This window comes from Canis lupus, chromosome 1, assembly GCF_048164855.1.
Source record: "Canis lupus baileyi chromosome 1, mCanLup2.hap1, whole genome shotgun sequence".
Taxonomy (NCBI): Eukaryota; Metazoa; Chordata; class Mammalia; order Carnivora; family Canidae; genus Canis; species Canis lupus.
In genome coordinates, this window is record NC_132838.1 from 99,490,383 (window position 1) to 99,509,788 (window position 19,406).

General features: G+C 44.2%; 1 protein-coding gene across 10 annotated transcripts in view; it reads right to left on the reverse strand.

Moving 5' to 3' along the window:
- The window catches only part of WNK2 (WNK lysine deficient protein kinase 2), a 100,518-nt gene that overhangs the window by 25,806 nt on the left and 55,306 nt on the right, over positions 1-19,406 (reverse strand). For all 10 annotated transcript variants that reach the window (XM_072842312.1, XM_072842297.1, XM_072842305.1 and 7 more), the window contains exons 19-22: positions 3,879-4,612; positions 3,537-3,606; positions 1,805-1,866; positions 1,032-1,723 (exon numbers count right to left, since the gene is read on the reverse strand). In XM_072842312.1, coding sequence (XP_072698413.1) covers positions 1,032-1,723; positions 1,805-1,866; positions 3,537-3,606; positions 3,879-4,612 — 1,558 coding nt within the window. The remainder of the gene's footprint in view (positions 1-1,031; positions 1,724-1,804; positions 1,867-3,536; positions 3,607-3,878; positions 4,613-19,406) is intronic.

Sequence of the window (19,406 nt, forward strand, 5' to 3'; positions counted from 1 at the left end):
ACGCCTGGGTGGCTCAGTGCTTGAGCATCTGCCTTTGGTTCAGGGCATGATCCTAGGGTCCTGGGATCGGGTCCCACATCCGGCTCCCTGTGAGGAGCCTGCTTCTCCCTCTGCCTATGTCTCTGACTTTCTGTGTCTCTCATGAATAAATAAATAAATAAATAAATAAATAAATAAATAAATAAATAAAATCTTTAAAAAAAAAACGAGTCTGGACTTCCTCCCCCTCAGACTCCCCAAACCCTTCTCCTAGGTGGCACCTCTGGACTTGCCCCGCCCCCTCGGAGCTCTCCTGGCAGCTTCCTCTAGACCTCTGCCCCCCTCCGCCCCGCTCCTCTCCCGGCGGGTTCCCAGGGTGACCCCCCCCAGAGTGAGAGTGTACAGACCAAACCCCCTGCTCCTCCACAAGGACATCCATCCCAAGACCAAGCGCCTCCCTGAGTGTCTCCAAGTCCAGTGCCCAGGGCACCAGGAAGAGGGACTACAAGTGCCTGGCAAGTGCCTTAGGGCGGGTCCTGGGACCCTGTCTGGGACAGGTCCCAGGGAGGGTGGGGCAGGGCCGAGCAGGTGGGAGGAGGGCAGGGCAGGACTGGGTAGGGGTAGGGGAAGGTGGGGCAGGGGTGGGTGGGTAGATAAGGGAAGTGGAGCTGGGCCGGAGCAGGTGGGAGGAGGATGGGGCATGACTGGGTAGGTAGGGGAGGGTGGGGCCGGGGAGGGGTGGGGTGGGTCAGGACTGGGTAGGGTAGGGCTGGAGTGGGGTGGGGCTGGGCATGGGGTGGGGGGCGGGGCCGGGCAGGCAGGTGGGAGGAAGGTGACTTCTGCCCCTCCCCACTGTGCACACCCCCATGTACAAGGCCAGATGCTGGAGGTCTGCATGGCGTAGTGTCCCCGCACAGCGGACAAGTCACACTTGCTGGGGGAGAACGCAGGCCCACAAGGGCCAGGTGGGGACCAGGGAGCAGACCCACCCCCAGCACAGGACCTGGCTGCGGACATCTCCCTGAGCCCCATGGCCCCTTCTCAGGACCTACTTCTCCCGGAGACTCTGCAGCTCCTTCCTGATGTCTGCATCCTCGATCTCCGAGTCATTGTCACTGCTGATGTAGGATGACTGGGAATGGAAGGAGGTCACGCTGATGGTGGGCACCTTCACGGCTGTCCTGCTGGGTGTGTCGGGACCCGGGGAGCCGGCCCGTGAGGGCCTGTGCAGGAAGGCGGTGGCCCTCTTCACCAAGTCACTGGCCACGCCACCACCACTGACAGGCAGGGAGGCATGCTTCTGTGCAGGGGGCCGCCTGCGTGGACACTCGTCCCCAGAGTCGCTGGACACCGGCTCACCCACGCCCACCTCGATGGACGAGGCTGTCTGCGCCCGCCGGACTGCCAGCTTCACGTCGGGGCTGTGGGGGGCCTCCTCCAGATACACGTCGGGCGGCGCCGAGTAACGCAGGCTGTGGGGGGAGCCCAGGGTCCACTCGTCCTGCGTGCTGACCACCGAGAACCGGCCCACGGTCTTGGCTGGCGAGCTGCCCTCCTGCTGTCCTGGGTGCTTCTGGGGGGACTCTGGGGCCAGAGAGCCCCGCGTCTGGGGGTGGCTGGCCTGGCCATCCTTGGTCCCTGTCCCCAGGCAGCTCTGCAGAGGCTTGGCTGAGGCTTCCCCAGGGGCCCCCCCGCTGCGGTCTGCAGGCTCTGGATGTGCAGGCAAGGCAGAAGCAGCAGCATCCTTGAGATGAAAAGGGAAGGTTAGCACACCAGCAGAGAGGAAACCCTGCCACCTGCTGGGTGCCCGGAAAGCCCTCTTTACCTGGGGGGCACCTGGTGCTGCGGGCAAGCCAGACGCCATCACTTGGCTCGAAGATGACTCTGCTGTAGGAACATCAAAATCATTACTCAGGCTGGTGTGCAGGATGAGGGCGGAGCAGGTGCCTCAGGCAGAATCAGATCAGTGGGAGGGCAGGCTGACCCCTCAGGGAGGGGGCCCCCGCAGGGTGTGTGCTCAGCAACTAGGAAAGCTAAGGGTCAGGAGACACCAAATGACAGGGAGGGGAGGACGGGTAGGCCTACCCCCACTCAGGTCCCCAGGGGCACCTGCTCCAGAACCTCGGGACAGCCATGCCCTCCACACACCTGATGGCCATCACCTGTCCCACCTGTCACTGCTAACACCTGACAGTGTCCATCTGTGTCACCTGTCATCTCCACACCTGAGGGCCTCCCTGACATCTCTGAAGATAAAGGGTCTCGCGAGTCTTGCATCAACAGAGCCAGTTCCTAACCCTGATGCTCCTGTCTGGGAAGGACCTGCCATTTGAGGCTGTCTCCATCCCCCCATCTACAGAGTGTGGATGCAGCCTGGCATTCCTGATCCCCTTCCCAGGACTGCTGAGTGACAGGGCAGCAGGAGCCATGGGCAGACAGGGACTGTGGGTCAGCCCACGGTCAGGATGACACGCTTGTAGTGGGGGTGACAGCTGCCGGCAAGGTTTGGGGAGACCCAGACCCAAATGTCACACACCCCTAACCCACAGGCAATGCTTGATGCCCCTCCTCACATCCCTGCAGTGGGGACCACCCAAAATGTCTTTGCACAGCTCCGGAGGGGGGGTTTACTGTCGATCATGCTCCCTCTCTTTCTGGACAGCTCTGACCTCCAGAAACGTTCACCTTTTCCAAACCACAGTGTGTCTCCTTAGAATTGTCCCCCAAGGCTGGCACTCTGGGAGGAGTCGATGTGGGGGTGGCTATAGCACTGGCGGTCTCTGTTGTGGACATCTTCTCAAGCACAGCGGTCAGGGGATGGAGCGTCCCTTCCCCAGAACATTCCTACTTCACCCCCTGACCCTTGCTTTCCTGGGTGCACACCATGTGGTGCAGCTTCTGACCCCAGTGCCGGCTGTCCCCAGCCCTCTATGGTGTGACACCAAGAACACAGCATCCAGGGGTCCAACCAAAACCCAGCAGACTGCTCCCCTCCCTCTGCAGATGGGGACCCCACTGACACACACCCAGGGTCCTCGTACAAGGCCAGTTGATCTGTATCTTGCTAATCTCCCAAGGAATGCCAGGCCAAGAAGAAATCCCACACCCTACAAGGTCAGACTGACACCCCTGGGCTGAGACAGAGGTGTTCAGGTAATGAATGAGCCCATAGAGACGCACAACACCCGGGACCCTTGGAGGACTGGGGAATGTGATGGCCACAGCCCTGCAATCTTCTGAAGAAACGTGGGGCTGGGGACCGCTGCCAGAGCGCTCAGAGAGTACCGGGCAGTGGGACAGTCCCTGATCGCACCCTGACACCAGCCATTCAGGCTTTCACCCATTTCCATGGAGGACTTTCCCACCTCAGGGCCTGAGTACGTAATGGTCTGGGGGAACACGGTGGGTTTTCACTAACACATCGTGAGGGCTCCTGCTAGGTCTGAGTCCCACCCAAGGTGCTCTGGGGATGCAGGATGGAGAGGCAAAATGGTCTGGGGCAAGGAATGGCACCCCACGAGCACTGGGGATCTGATGGGGGGTTTGGGGCTCATTACCTGTCATTGGCAAGGACCCGGCCTGCTCCAGTGCGGCCCCTGGCCCTGGGGCTGTTTCTGACTTTCCCAGCTGGAGGAAGACATGGAAATGGCCATGAGCCTTGCCACTGACCCCTGTGGCTAAGCAGCAAGTCTCCTGTATACAGGCTGGGCTCCCCCCTAGGCCGCCCTGGCACAGCCGGTCCAGGCCGGGTCCCAACCCCGCACGCACATGTCCCAATTCCCCAAGTGTGGCACATTTGCAACACACACAAGGGTGGCCTCTGAAACTAGACCGCTGGGGCCGAGAGGGGCAGCTGTCTGTGCCTGGGATGCCTGCCTCCCCGGGGGGCCAGGACTCACCACGGACTGGGGCTCCAGGGTCAAGTCTCTATCTCCCACCTCCACAGGGGTCCCGGCCGAGGCTGAGGAGGTGGACACATGTTCTTGGTAGAGCAGAGTTCGCAGCTTCTCGTCCAGGCTCTTGATGGTACTATCCACGAAGCCCACCCTGGGTGGTGGCCCCTCTCCATCAGACTCCAAGGCTGAGGGCGGCTGGGGGGCCACAGTGGGCCCCAGTGGGGGGCTGGGGAGCTGGGGGGTGGCCAAGCTCATGGCCCCCACTGCAGAGGGGAGCGGGGGTTGGGGCTGGCCCAGGACGGGCTGAGGGGTCCCACTGGGGGTGCCCTGGGCAGTGGCCTCCCTGGCTGAGGCGGGCTCTCCCAAACCTGTGGGGTAACGGGGGGCCTCCAGAGGTGGGACACAAGGCCCTCCGCCCACACCCAGAGGCTGCACAGCCAGCGGGATGTCTTGAGTCTCTGCCAGCAGCTGGGGGGTGTCACGCTCGCTGGCCATCCCCTGAGAGGTCCCTGGGGCCCCTGCCAGCACAGCAGTCCCCATGGCTGGGTCTGGCTTGGGGCTGGCAGCTGGTGCAGCCGGGTCCTGGGGCAGAGCAGTCACAGGAGGGGAAGATGGCATCAAAGGGGCTGATGTGCCACCAGGGGTGTCCCTGGGGCCTGCTTGGCTCAGAGTTTGCGAACTGGCTGGGAAGCCGGATTTTTCCTTTAAGGGCAGCTGATCTTTACAGGGTGCTGTGTCTGGAAGAAACAGGAGAAACCAGCCTGTACCCGCCTCCTGCAGTCCTATGTACCTGGTGCTTCTCTGGCCAGGAGGCCTCCTATGACCTGAGGCCCTGCACAGGTCTTCTTGTCCTTGTGTCCAGTGCACCGACTTCACGCACAGGTGGCCTGAGGCACCTCCCGCAGTCCTGCAGCCCCTCACCCCGGCTGTGCCCCCTGGGTGGCACAAGCACACCCACCCCCTTCCCTGAGGTCCTCCTGTAGCACTAGGACATCAGGCACAGCCCACGCCTCCGGTCACAGCCGCTGGGGGCGTATCCCAGACACAGCAAGGTGTGCAGGTAGGGACCCCCCACACCCCTGTACTGCCCAGAGTGAGCAGAAACTTCCCACCACCCGGCTTGATAGGGTTAGAAGCAGGTAACACCAGCGTCCTGCTAGGGACTGGGAGGGGGTCCTGGGGAGGCACCGGGAGCTAGTGATGGAACAGCGCCTGAGCCTGGGAGCCTCAGAGGACGCAGGATGGCCTGTGTCCACAACTGACGTGTCCTTTGGAGCCTACTTTATGTAAAACTGCATAAAACAAAAATGAGAAGCTTACAAAGGAGCCAGTGGGGAGCAAGAGCACCAGGATTCCCCACCCCCAGGTGGAGGCTGCCCCAGTTGTCACTATAGCACCGCCCCCTAAACACGTGGTGTCATGCCACAGGCCATTTGGCCTAATTCTGACACATGAGCGACCTTACGTTGGTTCTTCTCTATGGGGTTTCTCTCTCACCACTGGATCTGGGACATGCATCCACACCTACCAGGACCCTTGCCTATTTTTCTGCTGAGGTTTTCGGATGGACAGTTCTTTGTGTGCATGGGATGAGTACATTTTGCTGCCTACCTGTATTCTAGATTATCTTCTCTCACGTGGCATGTTGCCCATTTGCTCCATTAGTGGTCTTTCAGGGAACAATACTTCCTAATTGAACATAATCAAATTTAACTCTTAGCCAGTCTTTCCTTTAGCACTTTTTGTGAAGATGTTCTCCAAAGTCACGATTACATTGAGATTCACAATCCAGTTGTAAGGAGTTTAATAGCATGAGGTTAGAAGCCAGGATTACTCTCCCAGGGTGCATAGCACAGGTGTATTTCCGGGCTGTTACATGTCTCTGGTTTTGTCAATACCATACTGTTTTGATTACTGTAGCTCTCTGTAATTTAGTTCAAAATCAGGACATGAGATGCCTCCAGTTTTGTTCATTTTTAAGATTGCTTTGGCTACTTGGGGCCTTTTGTTACTCCATATAAATTTCAGGATTGTTTATTCTATTTCTGTGAAAATGCCGTTCGTATTGGTATTGTACTGAATTTGTAGATGGCTTTGGGTAGTACAGATATTTAACAATATTAATTATTCCAATCCAAGAACATGGGATGCCTTTCCATTTATTTCAGCCTCTTTCATCATTTTCAGGTCTTTCACCTCCCTGGTGAAATTCATTCCTAAGTATGCTATTCTTTTTGATGTTATTGTGAATGGAATTGCTTTCTTATATATTTTTTTCAGATAGTTTGCTATTAGTGTATAGAAGTGCAACTGATTTTTACATGTTGATTTTGTATCCTCCCACTTCACTGAATTCATTTATTCCAACAGGTTTTGATGTAGTCTTTAAAGATTTTAGATGTAAGATTGTCATCTACAGAGGCAATTTTGCTTCCTCCTTTCTGATTTAGATGTCATTTATTACTTTTTCTTGTCTAATTATTCTGGTTAGAACTTCCAGGATAATGTTGAACAGAAGTGGTGAGTGGGCATCCTTGCGTTGTTCCTAATCCAAAAGGAAAGCCTTTGGCTCCTCACCACTGAATATGATGTTAGCTGTCGCTTTGTCATATAAGACCTTTATTATATAGAAATACATTCTTTTAATATTGTATTTATCGAAAGCTTTACCATGAAAGGATGTTGAATTTTGTCAAATGCTTTTTTTCTGTATCCAAGATAATCATATGATTTTATCCTTCATTCTGTTGATGTGGTGTATCATTTATTGATTTGCCCATATATTGAACCATTCCTGCATCTCAGGAGTAAGTCCCACATGATTGTGGTTATGATTCGTTTTATGTGCTGTTGAATTCAATTTGCCAGTATTTGGCTGAATTTTTTTGCATCTATAATATTCATCAAGGATACTGGCCTAAAATTTTCTTTTCTTGTAGTGTTCTCTGGCTTTGGTATCAGGGTAATGCTGGCTTGATAAAATGAGTTTGGAAGTGTTCCTTCTTCAATATTTTTGGGAGAGTTTGAAAAGGATTAGTGTTAATTCTTTAAATGTTTGGCAGAATTGGTCAGATGGGTGTCTGACTCTTAATTTCAGCTCAAGTTGTGATCTCAGGGACGTGGAACTGAGCCGCATGTCAGGCTCTGTGCTCAGTGCAGATTCTGCTGCTTCAGATTCTCTTTCTTGCTCCCCCCTCCTCCCAACTTGCACTCTCTCTTCGCTTGAAATAAATAAAATCTTAAAAAATAAATAAATGTTTTGTGAAATTCACCAGTGGTCTGGACTTTTCTTTGTTGGGAGAGTTTTGTTTATTGATTTAATCTCCTCACAGTTATAGATCCATTTACATTTTCTATTTTTCATGATTTAATCTTCGTAGGTTGTGTGAGTCTAGAAATTTATTTTTTTCTAGATTATCCAATATGTTGACATATAACTGTTCATGGTAGTTTCTCTTGATTCTTTGTATTACTATGGAATTAGTTGTGACGTTTCCTCTTTTGGTTCTGATTTTGACTTCTTTTTTTCTTAGTTTAGCTAAACGTGTGTCAGTTTTTACCTTTTCAAAAAAGCTTGTTCTTCATTTATATTTTGTATTGTTTTACTGGCCCATTTATTTCTGCATTTATCTTTGTTGTTTTTTTCCTTCTGCAAACTTTGGGGCTTACTTTGTTTTCCTTTTTCTAGTTCTTGAAGGTGTGAAGTGGGGTTCTCATCTCTTAACGTAGACTTTTATCACTACAAACTTTTCTCTTAAAACTGCTTTTGCCACATCTCAAAACTCTTGGTATTTACATTTGTCTCAAGGTACTTTATTATTTCTCTTTTGATTTCTTCTTTGACCCACTGGTTAAATTTGTTAAGACTGGTTTCATGATCTAACAAAATGATCTATCCTGGAGAACTTTCCATGTGCGTTGAGAAGAATGTGTATTCTGCTATCGTTTGAGGGGGAAGGAGGTATTCTGTAAGTTCCTGTTAAGTCCATTTGTTCTAATTTGTTCTAAATTTGTGTCATTCCAGTCAGTATTTCCTTATTGACTTTCTATCTGATCTTCCCGTTGTTGGAAGTGAGGTGTTTAAGTCTACACTATGTCTTTTGATTGGATAACTTAATAACTTATGTATAAAGTAATTATTGATAAGTAAGGACTCACATTGGGAATCCCTGGGTGGCTCAGTGGTTGAGCGCCTGCCTTCAGCCCAGGGCATGATCCTGGAGTCCCGGGATCGAGTCCCACGTCAGGCTCCCTGCATGGAGCCTGCTTCTCCCTCTGCCTGTGTCTCTGCCTCTCTGTGTGTGTGTGTCTCTCATGAATAAAAAAATCTTAAAAAAAAAAAAAAAAGAATTACTTTAAGGACTCACTATTGCCATCTTATTGTTATCTGGCTGTGTTATAGTTCTTTTATGACTTTCTTCCTCTCTTGCTATCTTTCTTTGTGATTTGATGATTTCTTGTAGTGGCATGCTTTGTTTCTCTTCTTTTATTTTATTAGAGCTATCTGTGATACCTATGAACCTTACATTAAAAATGTAGTTATTTCTTAAGCTGATAACTTCAATTATATATTGAAACTCTACACTTATACTTCCCCACACACATTTTGTTTTGATAACACAATGTATATCTTTTTAGTATTTTACATCTACTAAAAATTATAACTTAGTTATTTTTAATACTTTTGTCTTTTAACATCTATACTAGATTTAAGTGAATCACACACACAACCATCATATTCTGAATGACTGTACTTTCCTCAGTGAGTTTTATATTTTCATATTACTAATTAGTATCCTTTCGCTTCAGCTTAAAGAACTCTCTTTAGCATTTCTTTAAGATATAGTGGTGCTGAACTCCCTCAGCTTTTATCTGAGAAAGTTTCTTTCTCCTTCGTTTCTGAATGAGTTTTGCCAGTATTCTTAGTTGTCAGTTTTTTACTTTCAGCACTTCAAATATATCATTCCATTCTCTCCTGACCTGCAAGGTTTCTGCTGAGAAATCTGCTGCAAGTTTGTACATAGTCACTTGTTTGAAATGAAGTGGGGGTTTTCTCTATGCCTTCTTGCTTTCAAAATTATCTGTCTTGAGTTTTGATAGTTTAATGTGTCTTAATGAAGTTTTCTTTGGGTTGAATCTGTTTGGGGTCCTGTGAGATTCATGTGCTAGATGTACATAGTTCTTCCTAGATTTGGGAATTTTTTAAAAAAGCTTTCTGCCCTTTCTTTCTTTCCTCTTCTGGGACTCCCACAATGCAAATATTCATTGCTTGATGGTGCTCCATAAATCACATAGGCTTTCTTCATATTTTTTTCATTCTTTTTTTCTCTTCTGATAATGTAATTTCAAATGACCTGTCTTAATGTTCACAAATTCTTTCTTCTGCTTGATCAAGTCTGTTCTTCATGCTGACTACTGCATTTTTAAAAAATTTTCCTTCATTGTTTTCTTCAGCTTCAATATTTATTTGGCTCTTTTCAAGATTTCTGTTTCTTTATTGAATTTCTCATTTTCCTCACATACTTTTCCCTTGATTCTGCTGAGTTGTCTACATATATTCTGTGTTAAAAATAAAACTGTGACTTATTTTACCAGCAGAAATGGGTTAATTTGGGAATAAGACAGAACTGTAGTCTGGCACAAGCAAGCTATGGCAAAACCATAGGCAAGTCAGGAGAACAAAGGAGATGAGGCTCTTTCAGAGAGGAAAGGGGGTGCAGGGAGGGGCTGTTGTAAACTAAAGGTCCCCTGGAGTGAACTGGGACCTGGACATGTAGTGGCTTCTCTTTGGCTGAGCTGTGGCTGCCTCTCATGGGCTGGGCTGTTGCTGGGAAGGAAGAAAGCTTCCTCTCTCCTGCTGGGGTAGTAAGGTAGCATACACCTGTGCGGTCCTCTCTTCCAGGTGGGTCTGCAATTGGAAACCAGTTCTTGGTATGAGAGCTCCCCTGGCAACCTCTGAGCTCCATTTTATTTTCTGTTTCCTCGTAGCTCACCAAACTTCCTTAAAACAGCAAATATGAATCCTTTGACAATTCATACATCTTCAATCCTTTGGGGTCAGTTACAGGAAAAGTATTGTGTTCCTTGGGAGCCTGGCAGCATCATTTCAGTGCTTCTTATAACCTTGTGTTGCTAATTTTGCATTTGATAAAGCAGCCGTCTCTTGCAGCCTTTACAGATGGGCTTTGGTGGGGAAAGACCACCTGTGAGTGGGTGCAGGCCACCAGCTATGTGGTTCCAGCTGCAGGACAGGCCCAGTAGTGCGATCTCTGTGCAGATCTATGAGCCAAGGTGAGCATCAGCACAGATGGCAGGGACCCTCACCTGCAGGTGCTGTGGAAGCTGTTGGGGTCTTCAGTGGTCAAGGCTGCTGGGTATCTCCTGATCTTCTTCTCTCATGGGAATGTCACAGCTAAGGTGATCCCTCCCGGCACTGGGTCCAGCTGTGGCAGGACCTCATAGTAGTGGCAGCACTGGTGTCTGATGTGCAAGTGCCTATGGCACAGATAGTGAGCAGGGGTCTAGAGTGCAGGCACTCATAGGGGGATGATGGCTCCAGGTTCTGGGGCAAAGCCTAGCCCATGATGATGATGGCTCCAGGGCCTCAGGTGTGGAGTTGCCATTGAGGTGAGGTCTGGAGCTTGGGTGCACCTTGAGTAGCCAGGGGCTGGTGTCTGCACAGGGCTGGGGAGGCAGCAGGCAGTCCTGATCCAAGAGTGGCACAAGGGCAGATCCTTCTGGAAAGAGGGTGCAGCACTATCTCCTTCCCTAGGGGGTCTAGGGCAGCAATGGCTATTGGTTATGCCCACAGCAAACATGTCTTTTGTGAAACAGGCCACTGGGGTCTGCCAACAAGCATGTGGGTCCTCTGCTGTGAAAGCTGTGGGGAACCCAGGCTGCCACAGGGGCTGCAGAGGTCCTCTGAGGCCCTACCCAGAGCATGCCATAGGGACCATGGTGGCACCCGCCATGGGACTGTTAGTGCCCCCACCTTCTTTGATCCTAGCTATATCCTGATGCCACATGTAAGCCTGTCTTCAAGAAAGGGACCCTTTCTCGCAGTAGCATTTGGCTCTGCTATGTTGCCACAGGTTCTTAACTGGACATTTGAGCCTCCCGAGGCTATTTCCATTAATGAACAGAGGTCTACGTTGTTTCTATGTGAGCATGAAGCCTGGTGCCTCCTACTGACATCACTCCTCCCAGTTACCCTTGGAGGCACCTGTTTCTCTCTCCTTGGTATTAATCTGAGCAGAGTTCTCCACTCCTCACATGAATTCCATCTTTCCCTTCCCTTTTTCTCAACGACTATCATCTCTTTTCCAACATCTGTCTGAGTCCAATTGTTTCATTCTGATGAACATTTGTTGGCTGTGACAATGCAGCACCCACCGCCTCCCTCATGTGGTGGAGAACAGCTGTCCCTACTGTCAACTCCAGGGATATGCATGTAACTGTGTGTGCATCCAGCAGCCTGTCCACATTATTGCTTTAGAGACAGGTTTGATGCCTAGTTCTGCAGAGTGGAGTCAGGCCCAGAACTTCAGAATTCCCCTGAACAGAAATAATTCTCTTTTCTGCCTGTATGTGACCCTAGAAGACAACATGCTGAGACCTTCCAGCAATCTCACCACCACAAAGGTCAAGTGTGAGCAGGTTTTTAATTACTGATGAGGGGTGCTTCAGTTGGTTAAGTGTGTGCCTTCAGCTCAGGTCATGATCCCAGGGTCCTGGGATTGAGCCCCACCTCGAGCTCCCTTGCTCAGTGGGGAGTCTGCTTCTCCCTCTACCTGACATTCTCCCTGCTTGTGCTCTGTATCAAATAAATAAAATCTTCAAAAAAAAATTACTGATCTAACTTTTTTATATTTATAGCATTTTTCAGATTTCCTGTACCTTCTTATGTAAGTTTTGTAAGTCATATTTCTCCAGGACATCATCCACGTTTTCAATCTTGTTGGCAAGCAGTTACATAATCTACTCTACTCTTCTTCTCAGTGTTGGTCAGACTGCAGCACTGTCTTTCTCATTCCTGACATTGATCGCACCTTATCTTTTCTATAGTCAGTCTTGTCAAGGGCACATCAATTTTATTAGACATTTCAAAGAGCCAATTTCAAGTTTTGTAGACACTCCTTTGTATGCTTGTTTTTTATTTTATTAAATTGTGCTATTCTCTGTTGTATTTCCTTTTTATTTGGGGTTTTCTTTTTGTACTGGATACTGTTGATTTTCAGCCTTTCTCCTTCCTTATACATTTCTGCAAAATTACAGCTTTAGCTGCATGGCCAAGTTTCGATATGTAATATGTTCACTTGCATGATTTTCATGTCCTTACCATTCCAAGTATTTTCTTAATTTCCATTATAATTTCTTCATTGCTTCATGGGATATTTATAAGTACATTTCTTTTTTAGAAATAAGTACATTTCTTAACTGAAAAACATTAAGAGACTTTTTAGGAATCTCTTGTATTTGAATTTCAGCTTACATCTAAATGTAATTGGAGATCATGTGTTGAATGATTTTGATCCTTTGGAATTTATTGAGATTTGCATTGTTTCCTGCATATGGCTAATTTTAAAATACTCTATGTGGACTTAAACACAATTTTGTATTCTTCAGCCACTGGGTGTTCTACATATACACCACTGTTGCTAATTCTATTGTTAAAATCCATTATGTCCTTATTGATGTTTGTCTTCCTGTTCTAAAGGCTAGAACTTGAATAACGATTATAGATCTATTTCTTCACTTCTGTTAGTTTTTGCTTTATATATGTCGAAGCTATGTTATTAAAGCCACAAAAATATAGAATTATTCTGTCTTCCTGGAGAGCTGAACTTTTCACCATTACATCTTTGACTTAAAGCCTATTTTGTCTGATACAAAAAGATCAACAGTAGCTTTCTCTAGTATTTGCAATGCTGTGTTCTTCCCATTTATTTACATTTAACATTTTGTATTCCAAGGTCTTAAGTTGTTATTGGTTTGTTCTCTTTTTGGCAACCTTTGATATTTAGTTCATATATATTTAATTATTGATCTATTTGGGTAAAAACTACATCTTCCTAATGATTATCTATGTGTCATGGATGTCCAATGTTACTTTTTCTCTCCTTCTTTGTCTTTTGTTTTTTAAGAATTCTTCCCCACTACACCCCACCACGAGTGTGTAAGTGATTTATTTTATAATTCCCACAGAAGCATTCTAGAGACAACAGTATACATTCCTGATTTTAGCTCTTCCCAGGCAATGCACAAACCCAGGAGCCCTGAGTACAATTCTCTCCTCCTAATAAATATGCCTGTATTTTAATATATTTTAACACAACAAATATATTTCAACTCTCAGAAGACACTATGTTTTTATAGTTAGCATTCGCTTAGATTTGTCCGTATATCTATAATGCCATTACTTTTATTCCCTCCTGCATCTCTGACATTCCATCAGGATCACTGTTCTTTTGCTTAAAAACATCCCCTACAGTATTTCTTCAGGTGAGATGTGAAGGGAGGGAACTCCTTCAGTCTCTACTTTGTCTTCATTTAGTAGGATCCTGCCACCAGGTAGGGGTCAAAGCTGGCACTTATTTATCACTTGAGGGTAGTGTTATTTCTTGGTCTCCTGGCAATCGCTGTATCTACCAAGACATGGGCCATCCAAATCACTGTTGCCCTTTAGAGGCACCTGCTTTCTCTTCAAGCATCCTGTCAATTCTTCTGTTTGCTTCTGGTTTTCACTACTTTCACTACAATATACACAAGTATAGTTGTTTCTTTTTGGAGGACTTCTTGAATTTGTGGTTAATGCCTCGCAGTTCTCATTATCTCCTCAACCTTAATTCTGTCCCATTCTCTTCCTTTCTGGGGCACCGATTATATCATGTGTTTGACTATCTCACTGTAATCCCTATATCTTGAATCTCTTTTACTTTAAATATTTTTTGAGTTACCTTTTACTTTGTTAATTCTCCAGTGGTGTACAAACTATCCAGTGAGTCTTAGTTTAACTACTGTATCTTCCAGCTCTACAATTCTGGTTCAGTCAGGATTTCTTGTGTTTTTGTTTTTGGATATATAAGCAAATTCATGACCACAGTAAACACTGTTCACAACTGTTTGTTCATGAACCTTGTAACCTATCCCTCTACCCCTTTCTTGCCACACCCTCCTTCCCGGACAAGTACTTATCTGCTTTCTGTCCCTATATTCTCCATTTTCTAGTCTTTTACATGTGACTGTAGAACATGCAGTTTTGTCTGGCTCCTTTAACATAATTATTTTGAAAATCATTCATGTGGTAGTAAATAGTTCATTCTTTTTATTTTTTTAATTGCAGAATAGCATTATGCTGTATGGATAAAACACAATATGTTTACCTGTACTTGCTGATGGATACCTGGGATGGCTCGAGGTCTGGGCTATTATAAATCAAGCTGTTATAAACACCTGTGAAAGTTCCCTTATGGACATCTTCTTTCATTTCTGTTGGAAAAATACCTAGGAATGGAATGGCTAGATCAATGAAACCATTCAGGATTTAGGCCTGGAGAATGCTTTTTGGGGAGACTTTTCACTATAAATTCAATCTTTTTAATTGGTACGGGAGCATTCAAGTTAACTATTCCATCTTGGATGAGTTTTAGCAGGTTGTAGTTTTTGTGGGATTAGTCCCTTTCATCTAAGTTGTTATATTCACGTGTGTGTGTGTGTGTGTGTGTGTGTGTGTGTGTTTTAAAGATTTTATCTATCTATTCATGAGGAACACACAGAGAAAGAGAGGCAGGCTCCATGCAGGGAGCCCAATGTGGGACTCGATCCCAGGACTCCAGGAGCATGCCCTGAGCCAAAGGCAGGTGCCAAACCGCTGAGCCACTCAGGGATCCACACAGGTGTAGGTTTTTTCGTAGTATTCCATGATTATTTAATTCTTTTATGCAGAATTTGTAGTGATATCTCTTCCTTTATTCTTGATATTGGTTTATCAATATCAGAGATTTATCATAGTGATTCTCTTCAAGAACTAGTTTTTAATCAGTTTTGTCTGTTTTTGTTTCAAATTTCATTGATATCTGTCTGCTCTTTATTCCCTTCATTCTGCTTGCTTTGGATTTATATTTTCTGAGTTTTTAAAAAATTCTTAAGATGGATGCTTCGGTTATTGAATTGAAACTTCATTTTTAATCTACACATGTAGTGCTATCAATTTTCCTCTACTGCATTGGCTGCATTCCACAAGTTTTAATATGTTACATTTTCATTCTTGTTCATTTCAAAATGGTTCTAATTTTCCTTGAGACTTCTTTTTTTGACTTACAGATTGACTTATCTATTACTGAGAGAGTTGAGATCTCCAGGTATAATTGTGTATTTGTCTATGTCTCCTTTCAAAAGAAAGGAGCTATGTTGTTGGAAGTTCCGTTGTTAAAGCTCTGTTAGGTACATTCATATTTAAAAGCGTTATGTCATCTTGATGAATTGACTCTTTTATAATTATGGAATCTCTATTATCAGAGATTTCCTTATACTGTACTTTACATTCTTATGACTTATTTTTTTAAGATTTTATTTATTTATTCATAGACACAGAGAGAGAGAGAGAGAGAGAGAGAGAGAGAGAGAGGCAGAGACACAGGCAGAGGGATAAGCAGGCTCCATGCAAGGAGCCTGACGTGGGACTCGATCCAGGTCTCCAGGATCATGCCCTGGGCTGAAGGCGGCGCTAAACTGCTGAGCCACCCGGGCTGCCCGTTAGGACTTATTTATTTAAAATGAGAAGTCTGGGGGCACCTGGGTGGCTCAGTCAGTTGAGTGTCTGCCTTCAGCTCAAGTCATGATCTCTGGGTTCTGAGATCAAGCTCCACATCAGGCTCCCTCTGCTCCTCCCTACTTATGTGCTTTCTCAAGCTCTATCTCAAATAAATACATAAAATCAAATAAATAAATAATAAAGTGGGAAATCTGTAGCTATTAATCTCCTTCATATGCATCACTCATGCCCCAGCCCCTCCCTTTTCTGATAAACAGCTCGTTTTTTACCTATGCGTCTGTTTTTGTTTTGTTTGTTCATTTTCCTTTTCTTTTTTGTTCATTTGTTTTCAGATTTCACATATAAGTGAAATAATATGGAATTTGTCTCTGATTTATTTCACTTAGTACAGTATCCTCTAGGTCTATCTATGCTGTTGCAAATCACAAGCGTTCATCCCTTTTTTATGGCTGAGTAATATTCCTGTGTATTTCACATCTTTATTATTCATCTACTGATGGGTACTTAGGTTGCTTCTGTATCTTGGCTATTGTGAACAATACTGCAATGACCACAAGAGTGCATATAGCTCTTCAAACTGGTGTTTTCATTTTTCTTTGAATACCCAGAATTTGAAAAAAAAAAAAAAAAAAAAAGAATACCCAGAATTTGAATTGCCGGGTTATATGGTAGTTCTAAGTTTTTTAGGAACCTCCATACTGCTTTCTATAGTGGCTGCAACAATTATTATCAACAGTGAACAAAGGCTCCCTTTTCTTCACATCCTCATCAATTCTTGTTCTTTCTTTTTTTAGCCATTCTGTGAGGTGAGCTTTCAGTGAGTCAAAATCATTCTCCTTGTGGTTTTCACTTGCATTCTCTGATGATCAGTGATGCTGACCATCTTTTCGTGTGTCTCTTGGCCATCTGAATGTCTTCAAAGAAATGTCTGTTCGAGTCCTCTGCCCATTTAATCAAGCTGTGTTTTTTATATTAACTTGTGTAAGTTCTTTATATATTTTAGATATTAACCCTTATCAGATACATGGTTTACAAATATCTTCTCTGAAAATGTCGATTTCATTTTCTTGTTTCCTTTACTGTGTGCAAAAGCTCTTTAGTTCGATGTAATTCAATTTGTTTATTTTAGTTTTTATTGCCCTTGCCTAAGGATAGTGGTCCAAAAAATACTGTTATGACCAATGTGAAACAGCTTATGGTCTGTTTTCTTCTAGGAGTTTTATGATTCCAAGTGTTTAATCCATTTTGAATATATTTTTATATATGGTATAAGATAATGGTCCAGTTTAATTCTTTTGCGTGGAGCTATCCAATTTTACCAACACTATTTACTGAATAACTGTCTTTTCCCCACTGTATATTCTTGGGGAATATTGTGTACAGTATTGTATACAAGAATATACAATTCTTATATAGAATTGAACACATAAGCATGGGCTCGTTTCTGGGCTCTCTATTCTATTCTATTGATCTATGTGTCTGTTTTCATGCCAGTACGATCCTTTTTTTTTTTTTTTTAAACTATAGTTTTGTAATGTAGTTTGAAATCAGGAAGCATGATACCTCCACCTTTGTTCTTGTCTTTCACCTTGTTCTTGTCCTTCTCTGGGGTCTTTTGGCTTATTTGGGGCCTTTTGTGGTTCCACAGAAATTTTAGCAATATTTGTTCCAGTTCTGTGAAAAATGCTATTGGTATTTCTATGAGGATTGCATTAAATCTGTAGATTGCTTTAGGTAGTTTGGACATTATAACAAAATTAATTCTTCCAATCCATGAACAGGTATAACTTTCTATTTATTTGTACTGTTAATTTCTTTCTTCAGCGTCAGTTTTCAGTGTATAGGTCCTTCTCTTTCTTGGTTAAATTTATTCCCAGGTCCTTCATTCTTCTTGATGCAATTGTAAATAGAATTATCGCAAATTCTGATAATTCATTGTTAATGTATAGAAATACAACTGAGTTATATACGTTAATTCTGTATCCTGCAACTTTACTGAATTCATTTACAGACATATTTTGGAGATACTCTGGGTTCAGTTTCAGACTACTGCAAAGTGAATATTGCAAGAAAGCAAGTCAAATGAATTTTTAAAATTTCCTAATGCATATAAAAGTTACATTTACACTATAATCTGTTAAGTGTAAAATAACAATATGTCTTTTTAAAAAGCAATGTATATACCTTAACTTAAAAATACTTTAATTTTGGATGTGTGGGTGGTTCAGTTGGTTTAGTGTCTTGACTCTTGATTTCGGCTCAGATCATGAGCTCCAGGTCGTGAGATCAAGCCAGGAGTTGGGCTTCACACAGGGTGTGAAGCCTGCTTAAGATTCTTTCCCTCTCCCTTACCCCACCCCGACTTGCTTGCTCTCTCTCTCTAATAAAAATACTTTATTCTAAAAAATGCTAACCATGATCTGAGCTTTCAGTGAGTCAAAATCATTCTCTAGTCTTGCTTTGATGTTAGTGGCTACTGCCCAGGGCGATAGTGCTGAAAATTGGGGTGGCTGTGGCATTTCCTTAAAATAAGATGACAATGAAGTTTGCCACATTGACTCTTCCTTTTAGGAACAATTTCTCTGTAGCATGCAGTGCTGTTTGATACCACTGAACTTCTTTCAAAATTGGACTCAATCATCTCAAATGCTGCCACTACTTTATCAACTAAGTTTATATAATATTCTAAATCCTTTGGTGTCATTCCAACAATCTTCACAGCATTTTCACCAGGAGTAGATTCCACCTCAAGAAACCAATTTATTTTCTTTGCTCATCCATAAAAGGCAACTCTTCATCCATTCAAGTTTTATCATTAAAATGCAGCAATTCAAATACAATAAACAAGTCTGAAATATTGCAAGAATTACCAAAATGTGACACAGAGACACAAACTGAGCAAATACTGTTGGAAAAATAGTGGCAACAGACTTCCTTAACACAGGATTTCCACAATTCTTCAATCTGCAGAAAAATACAGTATCTGTGAAGTGCAATAAAGCACACAATAAATTGAGGTATGCTTGTATAATAGTTTTCTATATATGGCATCATATCATCTGCATATAGTGATAATTATACTTCTTCCTTTCTAATTTGGGTGCCCCTTATTTTTTTTTCTTGCCTAATTGCTGTGACTATAACTTCCAACACTTGTTAATAAAAGTGATGAAAGTGGACTGTCTTGTTCTTGATCTTAGACAAATGCTTTCATGTTTTCACTATTGAGTGGGTTTGACATATATGGCCTTTAATCTGCTGAGGTACATTTCTTCTATACCCATTTTGTTTAAAGTTCTTATCATAAACGTATAATGAATTTTGTCAAATGCTTTTTCTGCATCTATTGAGATGATCACATGATTGATTATCCTTTCTTTTGTTAATGTAGCACAGGTGTAGAACCATCCTCACATACCTGGAATAGATCTCACTTGATTATGGTGAATGGTTCTTTTAATGTATTGTTGAATTCAGTTTACTAATATTTTGTTGAGACTTATTGCATCTACTGCATCAAGGATACCAATTTGTAATTTTTTTTGTAGTGTCCTTGTCTGGTTTAGTGTCAGGGTAAGGCTGGCCTCACAGAGTTTGGATGCATTCATTCCTCTTTAACTTTCTGGAATAGTTTGAGAAGGATAGGTAGTAACTTTTCTTTAAATGTTTTGTAGAAAAAAAAAAAAATAAAAAATAAAATAAATAAATAAATGTTTTGTAGAATCCAAGAGGGGAAGATGGCAGTGGGGTACAAGGAC